The sequence below is a fragment of the Convolutriloba macropyga genome, unplaced genomic scaffold, assembly GCF_964194025.1.
Source record: "Convolutriloba macropyga unplaced genomic scaffold, txConMacr16.3 SCAFFOLD_923, whole genome shotgun sequence".
Lineage (NCBI taxonomy): Eukaryota > Metazoa > Xenacoelomorpha > Acoela > Convolutidae > Convolutriloba > Convolutriloba macropyga.
Window position 1 is genome coordinate 52,594 of NW_027449454.1, and position 19,072 is coordinate 71,665.

The 19,072-nt window shown below is 37.3% G+C and overlaps 1 protein-coding gene across 1 annotated transcript; it reads left to right on the forward strand.

Annotated features, from left to right (window-relative positions):
• The first annotated feature begins 333 nt into the window (after positions 1 to 333).
• Positions 334 to 16,067, forward strand: LOC142355042 (uncharacterized). The gene is made up of 5 exons (XM_075407332.1): positions 334 to 561; positions 2,500 to 2,837; positions 4,320 to 4,456; positions 4,909 to 4,982; positions 15,795 to 16,067. Exons 1-5 carry the CDS (start codon positions 447 to 449, stop codon positions 15,935 to 15,937), a joined length of 807 nt encoding a protein of 268 aa, XP_075263447.1. The 5' UTR covers positions 334 to 446; the 3' UTR covers positions 15,938 to 16,067.
• The last annotated feature ends 3,005 nt before the right edge of the window (positions 16,068 to 19,072 follow it).

Here is a 19,072-nt window from a genome sequence, read left to right on the forward strand (position 1 = left end):
ATTGTAACGGCTGACAATGTATTATTTCTGATAGATTACATAACTATTACATAACTTTCGGCTTGCTTTTCTTTCGGCTTGCTTGCCTATCGGCTTACTTTGCATTCGCCCAATCGCACATTACTGAGCCCCCTTTGTTGTGTTTTTTGAGAGAACCCTGAAATCGGAGAAGAGTTTATAAGTTTTTGTCAACAGACTAAACGAGCATTAACATTTGTCTATTCGGGTAACTGGGCTTTCTTTCGTTCTTTCTCAGTGGAACACTGGTTGAGGTCATTCAACTTTTCAATTAATCAAAACTGTTTCTCCAGCATGTGAAACTGTGTCGGTCATTGTTCTCGTTTACAATCCACAGTGACTAGATTTTTTATTCACTTGAACACATAATTGTCCATCGAACAGTCAAACGTCTATATTTTGCTTATAACGTATTTTTTTCGTTTGTGATGAATTTGTTCCTGACTTTAGTTGTTGCAATAGTCCATTGCAACTATAGAGCCGAAGCAGAGACAAGTCGATGGCTTCGTTTCATAATCGAGACAGGAGATGAAGACGATGCAGGTAAAGTATTCCTGAAATTTACAATATACGTAGGTGCTGAAGAGTTGCTAAAGATTTTGTATTAAATTTCAAAAATTGATGTAAAATTTTCATTTTAAAAACTGAAAAATTCGTAAAATTTTTAGTCAAACTTTTCTACTGCGATGTCAAGATCTCGCCTGAACAGATTTGAAAACCAGCATAATTTTGCGCTGGCCTTGAGTTTGCTTTCACCATCAAACTCAGGCAATCTATTTGTCTTTTTTTGTGTGTGCCTGGAAATAATGACATTCGATCCAAAAAAAATTGTAAGAGAAGAGCTGAGTTTGCGCACAGAAACTCTCATCATTTCAGAAACACTCGAAAAAGATGTCAAAAGGCTCTAATAATGTTGCAATTTGCGGCGAAAATTTACAGCTCACAAACTTCTCCTAATATTCTTTTATTTGATTACTCAAAGCTGGACAAAACTAAGAACTAAGAATAGCATCTCTGAGTATATATGCTCTAAGAAAAGTACATTTGAAATGGTTAAAATCTGCAGGAAAATTTTTTTACTTCTCAATGATCAGCTTCTTAAAGCTCAGTCTCGAAGAGAAGAGCGTTAACTTTGTAGGATTTTTTGATTTCTATGAAAATGCTGTGAAAATTTTCAATTTAACTTTAAGATGTAAGATTTCCAAGAATCCTATCTCATTAGAAGGCTTATAAGAAAACAGGGCGTCTGATGAAAATAGAAAAAATCAAAAATATTCCGCTGCGATATTTTTGCCGAATGTTGTATCCGCGAATGAAAAATCTAAAACAGAACTTTATAAAAATAAGTCCCTTTTAACCAAATCCGACTGGCATCTTTGCGGATATCAAAAAACATCTAATAACGCCGCAAAATATTGGATATTACTTTTGCGGGACGTGTCTGTTCACTTTTTTTTACTTTGGTATCAAAGTGTTTTTGAGATTTGTGACTTCTTGCAAAAGACAATAGTAAATTTTTTGTGAAAATATATCAACTATTTGGGCTTGAATAAATGAGTTTTGCCCCTACAATTTTATTTTCCTTGTGCCAAGTCGATGACACAATTTTTTTTTGAGTTTTTAGTTAAACTGAAAGGCTTCGTAATTTTTAGGGAACCGGCATCAATTCAAGTTTCGAGTGGGCTCAGTTCAATTCCCCGTTTATGAACCTGAAATCCGAGATTTTGGGGGATGGCTCAAAATTTCAGTTTTCCAGTCTCTGTTTTTTTTCAGACGATAACGACTATCCTCTATTTAATTTGATCCCGCAATTTGTTTTCGATTTATCTTCCTTTTGAAAAAAAATACTGTTTTTAGACCGCTGGATTTTGAATTACTTGGAAAATATGACTCGTGTTTTTGATTTATCAGTAAATTGTGAAAAAAAAGCGTTGAATAAGTTATTTTTGTTTCCAACCATTCAATAACATGTGATATGGTGGCAAAATTTTCATCCTCTGAACTTAAAAAAGGGCAAAATGCTCAGCAAAATGGTAAACAATTTTGATAAAGAATAAAACTGTGAAAGTTGCCAATGATTGCTTGTTAGAAGAATTATTTGTGAGAGAACAACCTCGAGTAAATTGTGGATTAAAAAAGCTCGAAACAGCTTGACAAGAAGTGTTCCATTCATTCAGAACACACTTGGCTAGAGAGATGAAGTCTTGAGGAACAAGATAGAACAAGCGAATGAGGTATAAGAGATGTCCAAGTCTGACAGTTTAAGACAAGTTGGTGTGATGTTTGGCACAATATGCTTGCAAGTAAGAGATGCTGGTATTTTTTCAAAATACTTGCGCTTGCTTCGACCCCTTAACTTGGCTTGGCTCGCAATCGTTTTTGTGAACTTTAAACGACAGAATAAACAGATGACATTCAAAATTTAGGAAAGCATAGCACATCAGAAAATTAGATAGATGTGCTTTCAGTCTATCGTTTCAGGGACTACCGAGAACATCTACGTCGAGTTCCGTAACAATGATGATAATTATGAACTCATAAATGGAGCCCGAGGGTCCTTCAACAGGGATTTCAGGGCGGGACAAAACAACACTGTTGACTACCTGTTCGAACACGTAGTACAATACGGGGAGTTGGTACTGGACGATTTCAAAATAGGGTTTGGCAAATACAAACTCTGGACCGCGAAAGATGCTTGGAAACTGAACCGACTTTGGATACAAGATGGAACCTCTACAACATACTACACGTACAATAACTGGATCACGTTTGACAATACTTGGGTGAAACCAACGCCGAGATCGACATATGTTGAATTGGTAATTCATTTAATGTAATACCTCGACCCATGGGGAACCAGAGGAAATCATTACAATTTCATAAAGTTTTCTATGATTTTTCCATGCCCAGCGTTAAATGGTAATGGGACATTCAATGATCCATCGATTGATTTCTCTGAAATTCCCATGATCCATCGATGGGATTCCATGGGAGTCCAACCCGGGCATGAAAAGATCGTGCTCGATTTTATTTGGCTGTGAAAAGACAGCTGCAGATGCTAAGTCAAAAAAACTCAAGATGCCTACTTTTATCACTGCTATTGTTGCAAAGACCTATTTCGGAGCCAGTTTTTTTAACCAATTTTGTTTGTTTTGCTGCTTTAAAAAATTTCTGATTTTTGTTCTGAATCAGAGTTGATTCAGAAATTGTTATTCTGATTTTGATCTGATTCAGAGATTTTCAGAGAAAGTTGATTCTGAATTTTTCTCTGAATCAGAGAAATTCAGAATTTGTTCTGAATTATCTCTGATTCAGTACTGAAAACCTAAATTTCTCTGAAATTGTTCTGATTCAGTACTGATGATCTCTGAAGGTTAGGTACGGGTGGACCCATGGAAAGACTTTACCTGGACTTTACCTAAGTTCTGGACTGTGTATTTATAGTCAATAAAGACCCCCTCCCCCTGCCAGAATTATAAAGTCTTTTCATAATTCGAGGTCTAAACCTGGGATTCGAGATTCCGACATGCGATTTTCGGTAATATTTGTAGACATTCCCGGAGATAAACGCATGACGTCTCCCGGGCCGAGGATTTAACCAACAAAATACGGAAAAATGATTGTAAAGTGTGTAAAAAAATAATTTACCCCATTAGTACTACCTTCAATAAGGATAGAAAATGTTGAATTTGATGAAGAATAAAAAGAAATAAAGGTGAAATAACTCATATTTACACTATTTTTTATTGTACCATTTAATCATTTTTTCATTCCCTGGTGCATTCATTTAATTCTGGACATATCGAATTTCGGTCTGAACCTCTTAAAGTGGTGGGTCAAGCAGTCCACCGTTTAAAATCAGTAAAACTGGTGGGAAATGTGGGAAAAATATCTACCGTTTATTCCTAAAAAATTAAAGGTCCTTGAACCAGAGGAGCAAATGTGAAAATTTAACAGAACAAATTGATAAGTGAAAAAAGATTTGAAAGCGGACACAAAATATAAATTTATTTTACTGTAGAAAAAGTATTTGGATTTATTCTGTCCCCAGTGTGGTTTACGCCCCCCCCCCCCCCCCCCAGTGTGGTTTACGCCCCTCCCCCCCCCCCCCCCCCCCCGTTACAAATTATATGTTGTTATATAGCACGTTACTATGTAACAATATAGCACGTGCGCCTGAGGGGCGTAAAAAAATCTAAGACCACTAAGATGGGAAGATGGGGGGGGGGACAGAATAGATTCAAGAAATTATATATTGAAGCATATATAGCTTCGATTGGTTATCAATACAATATTTTCAGGCTGAGTGGCCAAAAAATTGTCCCAGTTCATTCGTGAGTGTTCCTGGAATCAGTGACAAATGCTTTTGGTACACTTCATGGGATAAACACTACTCCTTAACCTACGAAAAAGCAGAGAAAACTTGTGGGACCAGCGGGTAAGGGCTCAAAAAAACTTAGGATGTTTTCCGTTTGTGCCCCCCAGCTTAGTGGGCGCATATTATTTGCACCCCCCAGACGCACGTGCCATATTTTTAAATTATGATTTACTATGTAATGGCACGTGCTCTGTAACTGGGGGGCGCATAACGTACTGGGGGGGGCACAAACGGAAAAGATCCAAAACTTATTTGGAGACATCGATTGAATCTTCCCGGGTCGAGGCTTTTGGGTAAATTTTTTTAAGAAATGCGGTAACTGCGTTGAATGCGGTGAAAATAAATATTTAGCAGTTGAAGGCATGCAGGAGGTCAGTGGTTCAAACCCGTGAAGGGACGATTCTTTTTTGTAAGAATACTGAGAACGCGGTGAAAAAAAATAATTTACCGCGATTCACCGCATTCGATACGAAAATTTACCGCGTTTTATGTTATCACTATTTCTGTTTTAGGTCAAGAAAAGTGCTTCAATTTCGGTCAGATGAAGAACTGGAAAAGATTGAAAAACATTTTTATATGAAAACAGGTTAAAATATTCACATACATCCAAGTAAGCCTTCTTTACTAATGAAGAGTATTTTTCTGATAGTATTTCTGCCTCAAAGAAGAGTTAAGTCTTAACTTTCGAAAATACAGCGCGTCATAACCAGCTCGGGTTTTGGACAAATTCAGTTTGATTTAAAAAAATAGCCATTGTCCAGTAAATAACAAGGAATAAAATACGCATTTTAGTGGTCAAACGAGATTACAAATGTTTTATTGGATTTTTTGTGGCTATGAAATGATTGCACGAATTTTTTAAAATAGACGTGAGAAGTGTTATTTATATATGACTTTCAGATCCCTTTTGCCTAACAAGACATCAAGAATGCCGAGTCATTACTCGGCAATTAGCTGTTTTCACTATTCAATCATTTGTAACTATTTTTCATCCGAAAACTGTTTCGGTTATCTCATTTCAAGATATATAGATTTTATTTTTTTTACCAAAAGCTGAATCTATGCGCGAAAGTTCTGATGAGCTATGATATTCGTAAATGCTGACCAACTCATTGTCATTTTAATCCGCAATCGGTAAGCTGAATGACCTTAATGCAATTAGTTACTAATTGGTCTTTCATTCATTTCTGTATAAATTGGACGCTGTTGGCTTGACCCTCTAGTTCCAAAATCAACAAGTTGACAAAAAGCAAATGGTCAAAAAATTGAAGAACCATTCCGTATCTTCAGTTTTTATTTGTTGATTCTGATTGAAAACTTTATCATGAAAAAAAACTTATCAAAAGAATTATATGTGTATGAAAGAGGAAACAGATATTTGAAGAATAAACATCGCTAATGCTGTATTCACAAAACTAGAAGAAAATTTAAAAAGGCAACGAATAAAATGCGTATTTTCTTGAGTAGTTCGATGAAAACTAAAGATAATATACAAAAACAAGAAGGCTTGCTGATTCTGAATGGGGCACAAGAACTTTCCACATTTGCATTTGAAAGCATATCAGATATATCAAATAAAATATCAAAAATTATATCTTAGAAACGTTTGTCTTAGCACCAAACAATGTTTTTACCAAGCGACTACAATAAAAGCTAAATTATTTAGCAGAATAATGAAACAGATACAAAAAGGAGAAATTTTTGAGTTCTCAGATGAACCAATAAGCCCAAAGAAATCTTCAAGGCTGAAAAGCCAAACTGCCAAAAACCTATTTGCACTCAAAATTGAATAAAAATTATCAAATGTAAAAAAGGTGTTTGAACTAAATACGAAACTTTTAATTTAGAATTAATTTGAAATTTTGACGATTTTCATTGAACTTCATCAGTGTTTTTGAATAACACTTTGAGATATTAAAGATTTTTCTAAAGAAATTCTTCAGTAATAATGATGACTTCTGATTCCAAATCAACTGTTTCTGTACTATCTAATTTTTTAGGCACGAAAGTTTTAGTCAATAACATGGATGAATTTGGCTTCGGAAGTTAGCGTATCCTTAGTAAGATTACAGGGATTCCAAAATTTATCTAGATGATCGAGGACGCAACCAAAAATCGTTGAACCAACTTCGGCTCCGCGTCACCTGTATTCATTGAAATCAATCTAATTTCAAGCTAAAGAAAAATTGTAAAGCATTTAGCATGAATTTTTATGTTATACTAATTGGCACCAATACAGCAGCAAAAAACATGTTTTTTTATATACAAAAAAACTCACCTTTCTTCTTCACGTGATGACAAACATTTTTTATTTTGACAGCCTTGGTATTAAAATTTTAGTAGCCTCTATAACTATGACGCTTCCAGAATTAGAACGCTTTGAAGCACCTTGAAAACAGTAAAAGTTTTTTGCTACTGTTTCAATCATAACACTGTGAAAAGGGATATATCATTTATATATTGGCACCAAATCTAAGAAGTCAAAATTCCCAAAAATAATATCAAACTTGATATAATTATAGTTTGCGTACCTGAATGGTCTGAAATTGGACAGTATACTTTAAAAGAAGACACTTCAGACCTCTTAGAAGTTTTCGTTACCAACAGACGAAAGAAATAACAATCAAAACAACTAAAAACCTAGAAAGACGGATCAATTGGCGTTTGATTTGATTCAGGTTGCTTCGATTAAAAACTCAAAAAAGTTGTAAATAACAAGAAGGAACACAGAGCAAAGTAGAGAGAAAACATTTCAGAACAAAATTTCCCCAGTAAAATGCTTGTTCAAAAATCTGTCGTTTCTCAGCAGGAACTCTCTAAGACATTATATCAGACTGAAGGCACAAATACTACCTCTTTTCAATAAGAAATGACGTATCTTCAGTGACAGTCTGGCAAGCCGCCAAGACAATGCCGCCGAAAGACAATGAAAAGAATTAAAACCAAATAATATCGACAATTTTTTTCCAATAATTATATTCACAGTTAAGAAAAATATCAGAGTCACAAAAATTGTTTCGAACATTTGAAGCTCAGCTGTAAATATTTATTCCTTTCAATTACAGTCTTGATGAAACTTGACACTGAAAAGGGGATAACACTATAAGCAGCAGTCAAAACACAATAAGCCAGCAATAATTCTCAAAAATATGAATTCTATAATTATTGGAATAGCAGTTCACGCCCTGAAGCCTAATGTTTTTGTTACCTCTGCTGGTTCTGTGGTATTAACCAACCTGCTCCTGATATGCTTCCATAATTTTGAATTTCAATTGACCTGAAGTTCATCAAAGTTATGAAGAGTTCTTAACAAGAAGAAATGCACCCAAATCCAAACTAAATTATATGAGACCGGAAACCAATAGTAGGCGACTTATTACTTGGAAGTGCTCCTAACAACTCATAATTGGAGTTGTTTACATGATTGACACACATTTGAGGTAATTTTTTTAGCGGCGTAAAATTTCTTAAGCAATCTAAATTTCAAAAATGTCAAAATATGTCTGATTGTTTTTTCAAATCGCAGTGTGGTCCAAAACAGACAAAAAATGCATATTGAGCCATTGTTAATTCGTGTTCATTCAATTGTGCATGCGGACACAGTGCTTGATATCACTATGACTTTGAAAATTTCTGAATTTTTTAGGTTTTACTTGAAGTATTTTTAGTTTTTTCATTTTTCAATACTGTTTTGACACTTAACACGCAACACTCAATTTTTAAAACAAATATCTCAAAAGCGTTTCTCTCTGTTTATCCAATCTTATACAATGATTTAAAAACGAACTGAAAATTTGGTGACAATTTAGATAAACACAAGCGAATGACATGTTAAAAATTCATAAATTTGTATGAAACTTGGCTGAAATTTTCTCCCAAATTTTTTTCTCAAGAAACGCATTTTTAAAAATTATCCTCACTATATGGATCCATCGAAAAACGGTAAGATACTTTATTTTGAGGGATACCCTCGGAGAAGCCACTAGTTTTGTAGATAAACCATTTTTGACCAATAGTTAGCAAAATATAGTAAAAAACTAGGCTAAATTGCCTGAAATTGTAGTTAGAAAAGGTGAATTTTTTTCCAAAAAACCAAAATTCCAAAAATTTCTCTTTGTAGAGAAATTCTACACACAGAAGGCTTCAAACTGATACCACAAGTGTTATCCTGGGATGCTATCAAAAAACAAAGCTTAACTGAGCAAAAAAAGTGGTGCTAGCATAAAGCTCTCTCGTTTTTTCCCAAAAAATGAGGAATCAATAAATTGAAGATTTGTATTTTTACCCTTTGAGCCTCTAGCCCCAGTTTAATTTGGCTCCTCCCCCATCCAAAATATTATGCAACAGCTAAAATTGGAGCGAAAACAAAAAATCAAGCAAATGAATTCCAAAAGGGTGCGGTTTTGACTAGTATCTAACCGAAGGTGTTATCTTTTTTGTTTAGTCTGATCCGCTTTCAGAGACAACGACTGATTTTCAAGAGTTTATTTTGCTGTATGTTCTTCCATAAGCTTGTATGCTTGTTAAAAAATAGCTTACAAAGGTGTGGTTTAAACCCGCATTTTAGATCAAAGTTAATTGTGGCACAATGAAACTCATGTATGATAATCAAAGAAAAGGTTTGGCATTGAAAGTCGTGAAAAATCAAAGTTAGAGATAAGACTTTTACAGCGATTATGATTATGAACTCAATAAAATTGAACTAAATAACAAGGGGAAGGATTGGGGGGCTAAACGATTACGGACCATTTACACTCCGGCAAGCAACAACAAAACTTAGCAAATAAATTTATCAGAAAAGAACAAAATAATTGACATCAGAAATTCAAATTTACTGCCTCAAAAGTTTTCGCTTGAGTGAGTTTTATGCATCAGTTTGACATGATTGAAGGAGTATTCATTCAACCTCCGCGGCCAACGAAGAAGAAGAATCATTGTCAGTTTCAAACACTTTACCCAATCTCACTGCGGGACATTGCACCATGCCAGTACTGCTCTTGATGTCGAAGCTTTTTGCCACTCCATCTCGACTCACATGTGCTTTAACGATCCGACCAATGGGCCAAATTCCTCGGGGTGTAAAATCTTTGTAGAGCCAAACAACATCGTCTTCCTTGAGCTCAGCGTTGGCTTGCTGCCATTTTGTCCGTCTGTTAAGTTCCGGTACAAATTCTTTGAGAAGACGAGACCAATAGTGGTTTAAAAGGGTCTGTGACTCCTTGAAGTCTTTAATTGAAAACCGGGTTCTGTTGTTTGCCAGAGGTTTTAGGCAGAAGTGGCGTCTTCTCATCAGGAAATGACTCGGTGTTAATGGTTCCTCGTCGATCAAAGTGCTCCCAACATGCGTCAGTGGGCGTGAATTAAGAATTCCTTCTGCCTCCACTACGACTGTATGGAAGACTGAAAAGTTTAGTCGGCGGCTTCCGAGGACAACAAGTAGGTTTCGTTTAGCCGACTGGATAAGTCGTTCCAAAACCCCTCCGAAGTGCGGTGCCAGAGATGGATTGAACGTCCACTGGATGTTCTGTTGCGCCAGCTGGAGACGTATGTAGTTGTTGTCTGGTTTGTAGTTTTCATGAAAATTGAGTTTCATTGCCTGGTTAGCTCCAACAAAGTTTTTCCCGTTGTCTGAAACAATGACATCAGGGTATCCTCGTCTGGATACAAAACGTCGGATAGCCATTAGTAGACAGTCAGTAGAGAGGTCCTCACAAACTTCCAAGTGTACTGCTCGTGTGACCAAGCATGTAAACATGCAGACATAATTCAGTTCACTCTGGGTTCTGGATTTTTCAATGTGAAAAGGACCGAACATGTCCATTCCAGTATTCACAAATGGGTAGAGTTTGGAGTGCTCCGGAAAGCAAAATTTTGGTAGAGGAGTCATCTTCGGTCTGACATTGTCAGCTCGCCAGCGTCTGCAGATGAAGCAGTACTTCCCTAAAGTTCTTAAAGCTCTGCGGATTCCAACTATCATTAACGTTGCTTGAATGTGTGCACGAACATGTTCAATTCCATGATGCCCGCAGTCGTGATGTGCTTTGTCGATAAGCAGTTTGGCAACTCTGCACTTGCTGTCGAGTATCACCGGATGTTTGCTCTGAAAAGGCAATCCAGATTTCTGAATTCGTCCCTCAACCCTAAGGAGTCATTCGCTATCCAGAAAGGGTGTATATGGTAATAGTTTGTCCTTCCTGTCTAGGGGTAGTCCACTTTGAAGTCGAGAAACTGTGTCCTTGAAGTGCGTGGACTGAGATATCGTCAAGAGAAAGTTCCGAGCCTTGTTTTCGTCAGCCGCGAAGTCGTCCAAGTCGCAAGGTACGTCGCGTTTGATTGACCTCTTCAGTACGCGCACTGCTCGAAACACTGTCCTAATTGTGCCAAGGAGTCTAGGCAAATTTGAAAATCTGTTTAGATCTACCAACGGTTTTTCACTGGTCTTGACATCAACATGAGTGGCGTATGTTTGAACTGTTTTGTCACCGGAGAATGTCCACTCGCTCTCAGGTTTGATCAAGAAAGAAGGTGCTGTTATCCATAATTTTTGAAGATCGCATGGAGCTAGACCTCTGGTACCATGATCAGCAGGGTTCATTTTTCCTGGTACGTGTCTCCATCCGTCTTTGTTTGAGTTCTCAGCAATTTTGTTGAGCCTATCTGCGATGTACATCTTCTGTCGATCCTTTGATCTGATCCAACTGAGTACTGCTGTGCTGTCGGTCCAAAACTTTTTGCTCTTCACATCTATTGTCATCTCGGACTTACAGAAGCCTGCTAGTTCTGCTCCCAATGTAGCTGCTTCGAGCTTCAACTTGGGAATGCTCATCTGTTTGATTGGTGGCACCTTGGATTTGCTGATGACGTAGTGGGTAGCTATTGAGCCGTCAGCGGAGATTGTCCTCAGGTACTCCACTGCTGATACTGCTGAAAGTGAAGCGTCTGTGAAGGTGTGCAACTCGTGGGTTCCATCGACGTTGGGAACTAGACATCTGGGGATTTGAATTGGAGGCATATTCTGGAAGTCTTCCATCCATTGCTGAGTTTCGTCGCAATGTTCCTTTGATAGTAGCTGGTCCCAATTGTGTCCTTGCTTGATGACTTTTTGCAAGATGCATCTCAGTCGAATTGCAAAAGGCGAGATTATCCCAATGGGATCAAACAACGAAGCAGCCATTGAGAGAAGCTTTCTCTGTGTGATATTCTCTTTTTCATAGCTCAGTTTGGGTTTCGCGAAAAGAAGTTGATCGGATTCAGGGTTCCATGTTTGACCAAGTATCCTTTGTAGCTTTAGAACTCCAATTCTGTCTTCCTCTGAAATCTTTTCCAGCACAGCAGGGTTATTGCTGAGAAACTTGGTGAGGTTGAATCCCCCTGTTTTGAGAACATGTTTCAGCTCAGTCGCTGTATTTGCTGCCTCTTTCTCTGTTGAGAATGTTTGAATGAAGTCATCCATGTAGAATTGTTTTGTGATTGAGTCAAATATTTTTGGATGTTCTTGTCTGTTATCGTTGGCGCACCTTTGCAGAACAAAAATTGCGCAGGCAGGAGAACATGTTGCTCCAAAAATGAGTCGTTGGTATTTGGATGTCCTCTCCTCATCATTGTCGCTCCACAAAAAACGGAGAGCAACTTGGTCTTCTTCTCTGATTCCAACTTGCATGAACATAGCCTCTATGTCTGCTGTTACTGCAACCTTGTACTGACGAAACCGTAGTAGAAGTCCATGTAGATTGCACAAAAGGTCCGGTCCCGTTAGCAGTGCATGGTTCAGAGAAAACCCTTTGTATTTTGAGGCTGCATTTGTCACTCGTCTTATCTTGTCTGGTTTTTGCTTGTTGATGACGGGATGATGCGGTAGGTAACAAATGTTCCTTGCATCCTGGTTCGTAACAGCTGCTATGTATCCCTTATCCATATCATCAAAGATAGTGGTCATATATCTCTGTTTCAGTTGGTTGTCTCTCTCTAATCGCTTCTGCAGGGCGTGCCGTTGAACCCTTGCCATGAAGTAGTTGTTGGGTAGTGTGACGTTTTCTCGCCAAGGAAGTCCAATCTCATATCTTTCCCCATTGTGATGTGTGGTTTCTGCCAAAGTCTTTAGTGCCTTCTGGTCCTCTTCATTGTGTCCCTTCGTAGAACTCTGACTAAAGTTGACAACTTCAAAGGTCCAAAAAAGATGGAGAAGATTTTCGTCCGGGTCGTCAATACCTCGCTTAAGATGGTTGAAAAGAGTGATGTTGTGGTTGCTGCTTCCTTTATGGTTTGGCTGAAAGTACTCTTGTGGCACAGGGTCTGTCAAAGTCCATCCTAACAGTGTGTTGACTCCGTAGGGTGTTCCTGGTTTGTCGGTATTGAAATGTATGGAACAGTAGCCAGAAAAGCATCAGCCCGTGTGAGTAATTTTGTTGTCACGAATTTGTGGGAAATTGATTTCTGCTAGATGATCATGGTCTCTACAAAGTCTATTCAACATTTCTGCCGGGACAGTTGGCATCTGGAACTGCTCAATTGAGGTTGCGTACACAGGAAGACTTGGCACCGGTTTTGAGCTGTGAAGTGAACCAATTCCAATCATAACATCAGCTGTTGTCACTGTGTGCTCCCCATGCAGCGAAGCTAGGGGAAGTTCTATATCTTTGGGGACTCTAATCCGAAGAGCATCAGCAAAGTTTTGTGTGATCTGTGTTATCACTTCCACTGTCCAAAAATGCATAGGTCTCTATGTTGAAGTCTTTGTAGAAGAGCGTGACTGGTATTGCTTGTAGTTGAATAAAAGCTCTGACCCATGTGGTTTCCCGATTTCTGCTACAAGTGTGGTTTTGCACCCGTGGAAGTTTTGATGAATCATCATTCAGTTCGTTGCTGGTCACTGATTGAAAGTGAGTGTTACTTCTGTCATTAGTTTGCTGGGGATTGATGTGCTGCTGATTGGCAGTTTGATGCGAGTTGTTGTTTCCATAGCTTGGATTACGAGGGTTGAAATTGCTTTGATTGTATCCCCTTCTGTTGTTGGTATTTGGCGTGTTACTGGCTGTTGACGAAAGCTGAGACGTTGTATTGTTGAAGTTTCTACCGTAGTTTGACTGCACCGAGTTGTTCCTGGGTTGAAATCCCCCTTTACTCCTTGCTTGGAAATCACTTCTCTGCGAAGTCCTGAAGTCGTCTCGGTGGAGAGTTGAATGATGAAATCCATTGCATCTGTCTACAAGACATCGAATCTTTGATTTACAAAATCCACTCTTATGTCTCTTCAAGCAATTGACACACAAGTTGTGATGCCTCACCAATTGCTGACGGTCAGCTACAGACTTGCTCAGGTATTCCTTGCAGTGACCAAGGTTGTGATCCCCAGAGCATAGTTGGCAATTTGAGCTGGCTTGAAAAACTATGTTGGAGTGTTTCTGGCCTTGGGAAGGCCGTTCAACCCGGTCTGTCCTTTGTGGAGAGACATCCTCGCAAGCCTCTGCATATAAGCTTATCCAATCTGCAAAGTCAGCCAGATTTGGCTGCTCTATTCTCATGCTCCTTACATGTTGATTCCAGCGAATCGTCATTGGTGTTGTCAACGTCTGAGGAAGGACGCAAAGCTTACAAAGCTGCTGGGATCATCCATTCTGGTCCTAGGCCATTGTTCAACTTGTAGGAGGTACGCACTCACAACATGCTGCGGCTTTCTAAACTTTATGATAAGTTCCTGAAGTGCCTCCTCATAGAAGTCTCCGCTGTAAGAGTAACCACAGATGAAGTCTTTTGCTTTGTGAATTACCGAGTTTTGCAAGTATGTCATTTTCTGAACAGTTGAAAAAGCTGGAATGTCGTGAATGGTTGACTTGAAAAAGCTGCACCATTGATGCCACATCAAAGGATCGCCTGAGAAATGGTCAAGACTAATCTTTGGTAGACTGAACGCATTCATCATCACTTGATGGTTGGTCCATTCAGAACTGTGGGGTCGTTGTTGGAACTGATGCTCAGAAAACTGTTGTGGCATGAAATTGAAGTGACGGTTGGTCTCTCCGTTGGGAGCGTTCGTCATTTTGCTTGTCTCTGGGAATGAGTGATCCATTTGACTACCGAGCAAATGACGTGACTGCTGCTGATCCCGCGGATAGTGATTGTCTGCAAAAGGTTGAGTGAAATTGTCAAGCATTGCTCGAGGTTGAAATCCAGGTGTTGTACCGGAATTCCAGTACACAGGGTCTGATGGTTGATCGCTTGAAATATTGAGGGTAGCAAAACCTTGATGTGGAACATTCACATCAAAAATCGGGCAACTCTGAACCTGTTTGTCATCTTCACTGCGATGCTCCTGTATCTCACTGTTCTCTTTTGGTTTCTGTTGCTGAGCGTTGTACTTTGCTACACTCGCTGTCTCTTTCCGAAGATCACGATGACTGTTTTTGGACGGTGCACCATCATGGTCATCAGAACTAAACACCTCATCCCAGCTCTCTGCGTTTTCACCTGCATTTTGCATTCGCGTTTTACGTCTCATTCCGCTTGGTTGCTTACGTCTGCTTCCTGAAACAACCACCTTGCTGCGTATTTTGTTGGGTTCTTCCAAGGAGGTGTGGCAGGAGATGAACTTTTGATCGTTTGACCCATGAAGCAATCTGACTTTTTGTTTGGTTCTCAGCCATTTGCAATTTCTCCGTGCAGACTCTGCAGCAACAGTGTCGAACTCTTCTTGTGTCAACTGTTGTTCTATGAGTTTGTTACTCATGCGATCAAGCTCCGCTTTTTGCAGTCGAAGTTCGTCAACGAGCTCTTGGAGGTCTGTTGCTGCTTCTGTTTGTTGCATTTGTTCGTCGAGTAGGTCTTGTGCTGCTTCCCACTCAATGACTTTGAACTTCAAGAGTTGCGTGAGTTGAGCCTTGGAGGTTGGCTTTGTTTTGGTTTTGCTTGACGTGGCTTTGGCTTTTCTCATTGGCTTATGGTTACTTAGTTTATGGTTGCACGATGACAAGTCAGAAATTTTAAGTTGTCTCTGTATTGTGAGTCGGTGGTTCGGTTTTAAAACCGAGGATGCGCCAGAATTTGTTATCTTTTCTTTAGTCTGATCCGCTTTCAGAGACAACGACTGATTTTCAAGGGTTTATTTTGCTGTATGTTCTTCTATAAGCTTGTATGCTTGTTAAATAATAGCTTACAAAGTTGTGGTTTAAACCCGCATTTTAGATCAAAGTTAAGTGTGGCACAATGAAACTCATGTATGACAATCAATGAAAAGGTTTGGCATTGAAAGTCATGAAAAATCAAAGTTAGAGATATGACTTTTACAGCGATTATGATTATGAACTCAATAAAATTGAACTAAATAACAAGGGGAAGGATTGGGGGGCTAAACGGTTACGGACCGTTTACAGAAGGTTTCATGTAATTTTTTTTTTGATTTCAGACTCCAATGATTGGGGGCTCCACTACTGGCTGGGCAATAACCACTTTGGTGGTAGATGTGCTTGCAAATTTCCAGGAGCCGAGACCTATGTACAGTGTAACTGTGGAGATGGTATTGAGGTCATTTGTGAAGCTACCCCATGATTATGAATAATCGTTAAATATCTGATGATCAAATATAAGTTATGCTTGAATTTTGAGGTATTCTATATGTTTTGAGGAAGGGCTCATGTATTGGAATTATTTTCTGAAATAATTTAATTATATGGAAAAAGTGATTTTTTTTAAATTATGCTTGAATTTGAGGTATTCTATATAATGTTTTGAGAAGGGGCTTATATATTGGAATTATTTTCCGAAATGATTTATTATATGGAAAAAGTGATTGTTTAAAATTATGCTTGAATTTTGAGGTATTCTATCTATTGTCATGAGAAAGGGTTCATTTATTGAAATTATTTTCCGAAATGATTTAATTATATGGAAAAAGTGATTGTTTAAAATTATGCTTGAATTTTGAGGTATTCTATCTAATGTTTTGAGAAAGGTTCCATTTATTGGAATTGCTTCCTGAATTAATTTAATTACAAGAAAAAATTGATCTTTTAATATGCTTGAGTTTGAGGTACTCCATCTAATTATTACGAGAAAACGTTTATGTATGACAATTTTCCTAAAAAATAAAACATTGACATGGAAAAATTGAATCTCTCAATTCTTGGGATGTGATTAGCAAATCATGACTTTTGACATTCGCGTTCAACTCAAGTTTTTCAACTCCTGACTTAGGATGCCGATCAAAAGCAAGATTATTGAAGAGAAAACACGTCTGATATTAATCACCAGAAACAAAACGAAGGCTGGCTTGCTCTGTGACTGGCGCAGAATGTTTCCAAGTTTACATTTAAAAGCATAACATATATCAAATCAATACCTCTGAAATGACACTTCATTTGTTTGAGCATAAAACACTTTTTTTAATCGAACTGCTACAAAAAAAGCTAAAATTGTTGCGTTGAAATTTGAAGCAAAATCAGCAGGAAAAAAACTTGAGTTTTCAAAGTAAACGAAAAACCTGAGAAAACATCAAATTTTCAATAACTTAGATGCACTTAATTTATGGTTAAAGTTATCGGAAATTCTTATGAAGAGTTTTCCTTAAACGTTCGGCAACGAAACAAGATCCTTTAGGTTTGCAATCTATTGCATTATTGATGGTTTTGATTGAATTTAATCAGTCGTTATCATTAATACTTTGAGAAATTAACGATTTTTTTAACATTCTTCAATAAAACTGATGACTTCCGATTCAAAATTTATCAAGTGTTATCTGTTTTTCATACTCTCTAATTTTCTCTGCAAGAGTTTTTTGCGGTTAAAAACATTGGTAAAAACAATGTAGAAGTTTTAATAGTTTTTATTAATTTATATTGTTTCATGTTTTATTTAAATAGTCAAAAAGGAAACCAAATATGAGAAATGAAACAGAGGCTGCACATGTATTTAATGTAACCCTTCTCATTTCAAGCTATTTGAGGCCTTCTCATTTCAAGCTATTCAAGCTCCTCTCATTTCAAGCTATAAACATTGTTTCAAAAATGCAAAATACTGGAATATTCAATATATATATATATATATATATATATATATATATATATATATATATATATATATATATATTAGTACTATTCAGATTACATGTCTCAAATTGTTAACGGGACAAGACTGTCTGAATTTTTCTTGCAAAATCTCGTGAAGCTGATTTGATAGTTTTCCGACGTTAAGTTTTCCAATGAAATCGCAAGTAGAAGTCGAAAACAGTTAGACAGTTATATAAACAAGCGGTAAACGTAGACAAAACCTAGAATCAACCTATTTGAGAGAAACTGAGAAAAATCGAATGATATTTCGGAAATAGTATTGAACTGAAACAACAAAGCAATTGAGCTAACTGACTCCTTTTAGCATTACTGAGATGTTCTGTTTACTACTGCAATGCAAATGGTGTTACCCAATTTTGAAAAAAAGTAAACATACTTTTTCAAACCTGTGGTTTCAAAGAAAACGAAACTCACGTTCATACACAGCTTTAACTAATCATTCTAATGACTTACTCAAACCACATGCTATTACAGCACAAGCTTCTAGAAAAAAGTCGAAAAGAGGGCAAATATTAGCAATTTTTGACTTTACAAAGGGGCTGAGTCCTTTTATTGAAAAACAATTAATTTTTGATGTATTTTAAAAGATTTTAAAATAATTACGTCACAATAAATGGATCGGGATGTTCAACTTTTGTTTCCACAACTCTTATTTCTTTTTTGGTCCTCGAGACTCTGTTTGCAGGTTTGAAAATCGTTATTTGGTCATTTATCACAAAAAGAGAGTGCTTCATTCTGTTTTATTCTCTATAATTTATCACCCATGCAAATTGTTTCCAAGGAGTTTCAAATTTTCAGCGACAGCGCTTGGGGAATGGAAAAAACATCACACCGTATTCTAGTCTAAACAAAAGACCGCGCAACCAAAATTTAAGGCCTTTTTTAGGTTTGTATTTGCACATTGGTATATTTTTGTACCATAACGTAGACTCAGTCTGATGTAAAACTTCGTGTAACCACTCTACTATTCCTTAAATTTTAACTCAACGTTAATATTCACTGTTGTTTATTGTTCGTTATTCTCTGAATCCTGACGCATGAAATTCCCAATGTATCTAGCCTTACTCCACATTTTTCTAAAAATGAGTGGAAATTAATAGACCATGGAAAAACTCGTTCTAATTCAGTTTCAAAAAAACCCAAAGAAATTTTTGTCACCATCGGTTGCAATAATGGCACCAAACTGACTGCTTTTTAAATGCAAAAACGTTTAAACAAGTTTTGATCGGGAAATAATTGATCTGAAATTGGTCAAACCACTCAAACTCCCTCGATTAAACTGTTTAAAAACTTTAATTTGGAGTTACTTTTTGAAGGTAATATCTTCTTGTTTTTTATACAACAATCAAATTGATCTTCAATATAACTTAGTTTCGTTTTTCGGGAAAGATAAAATAAAAAAATTTTTTTAACAAAAATGCTTTACAATTGGTGGAATACCCATCTTCGCTCAACCAATTGTTTTTTTTTCTGTTTTTTTCCAGGTTGTCTTTTCTTCTAAAGTGATCTCTAGGAGCCTTGAACATTTGCTTATGTAAATCCGAGGAGAAAATCCGACTGCATCATTGCCAACTATTGTTTTCAAATTATGAGTAGAGAGTGAAAGCGCACAAAACTG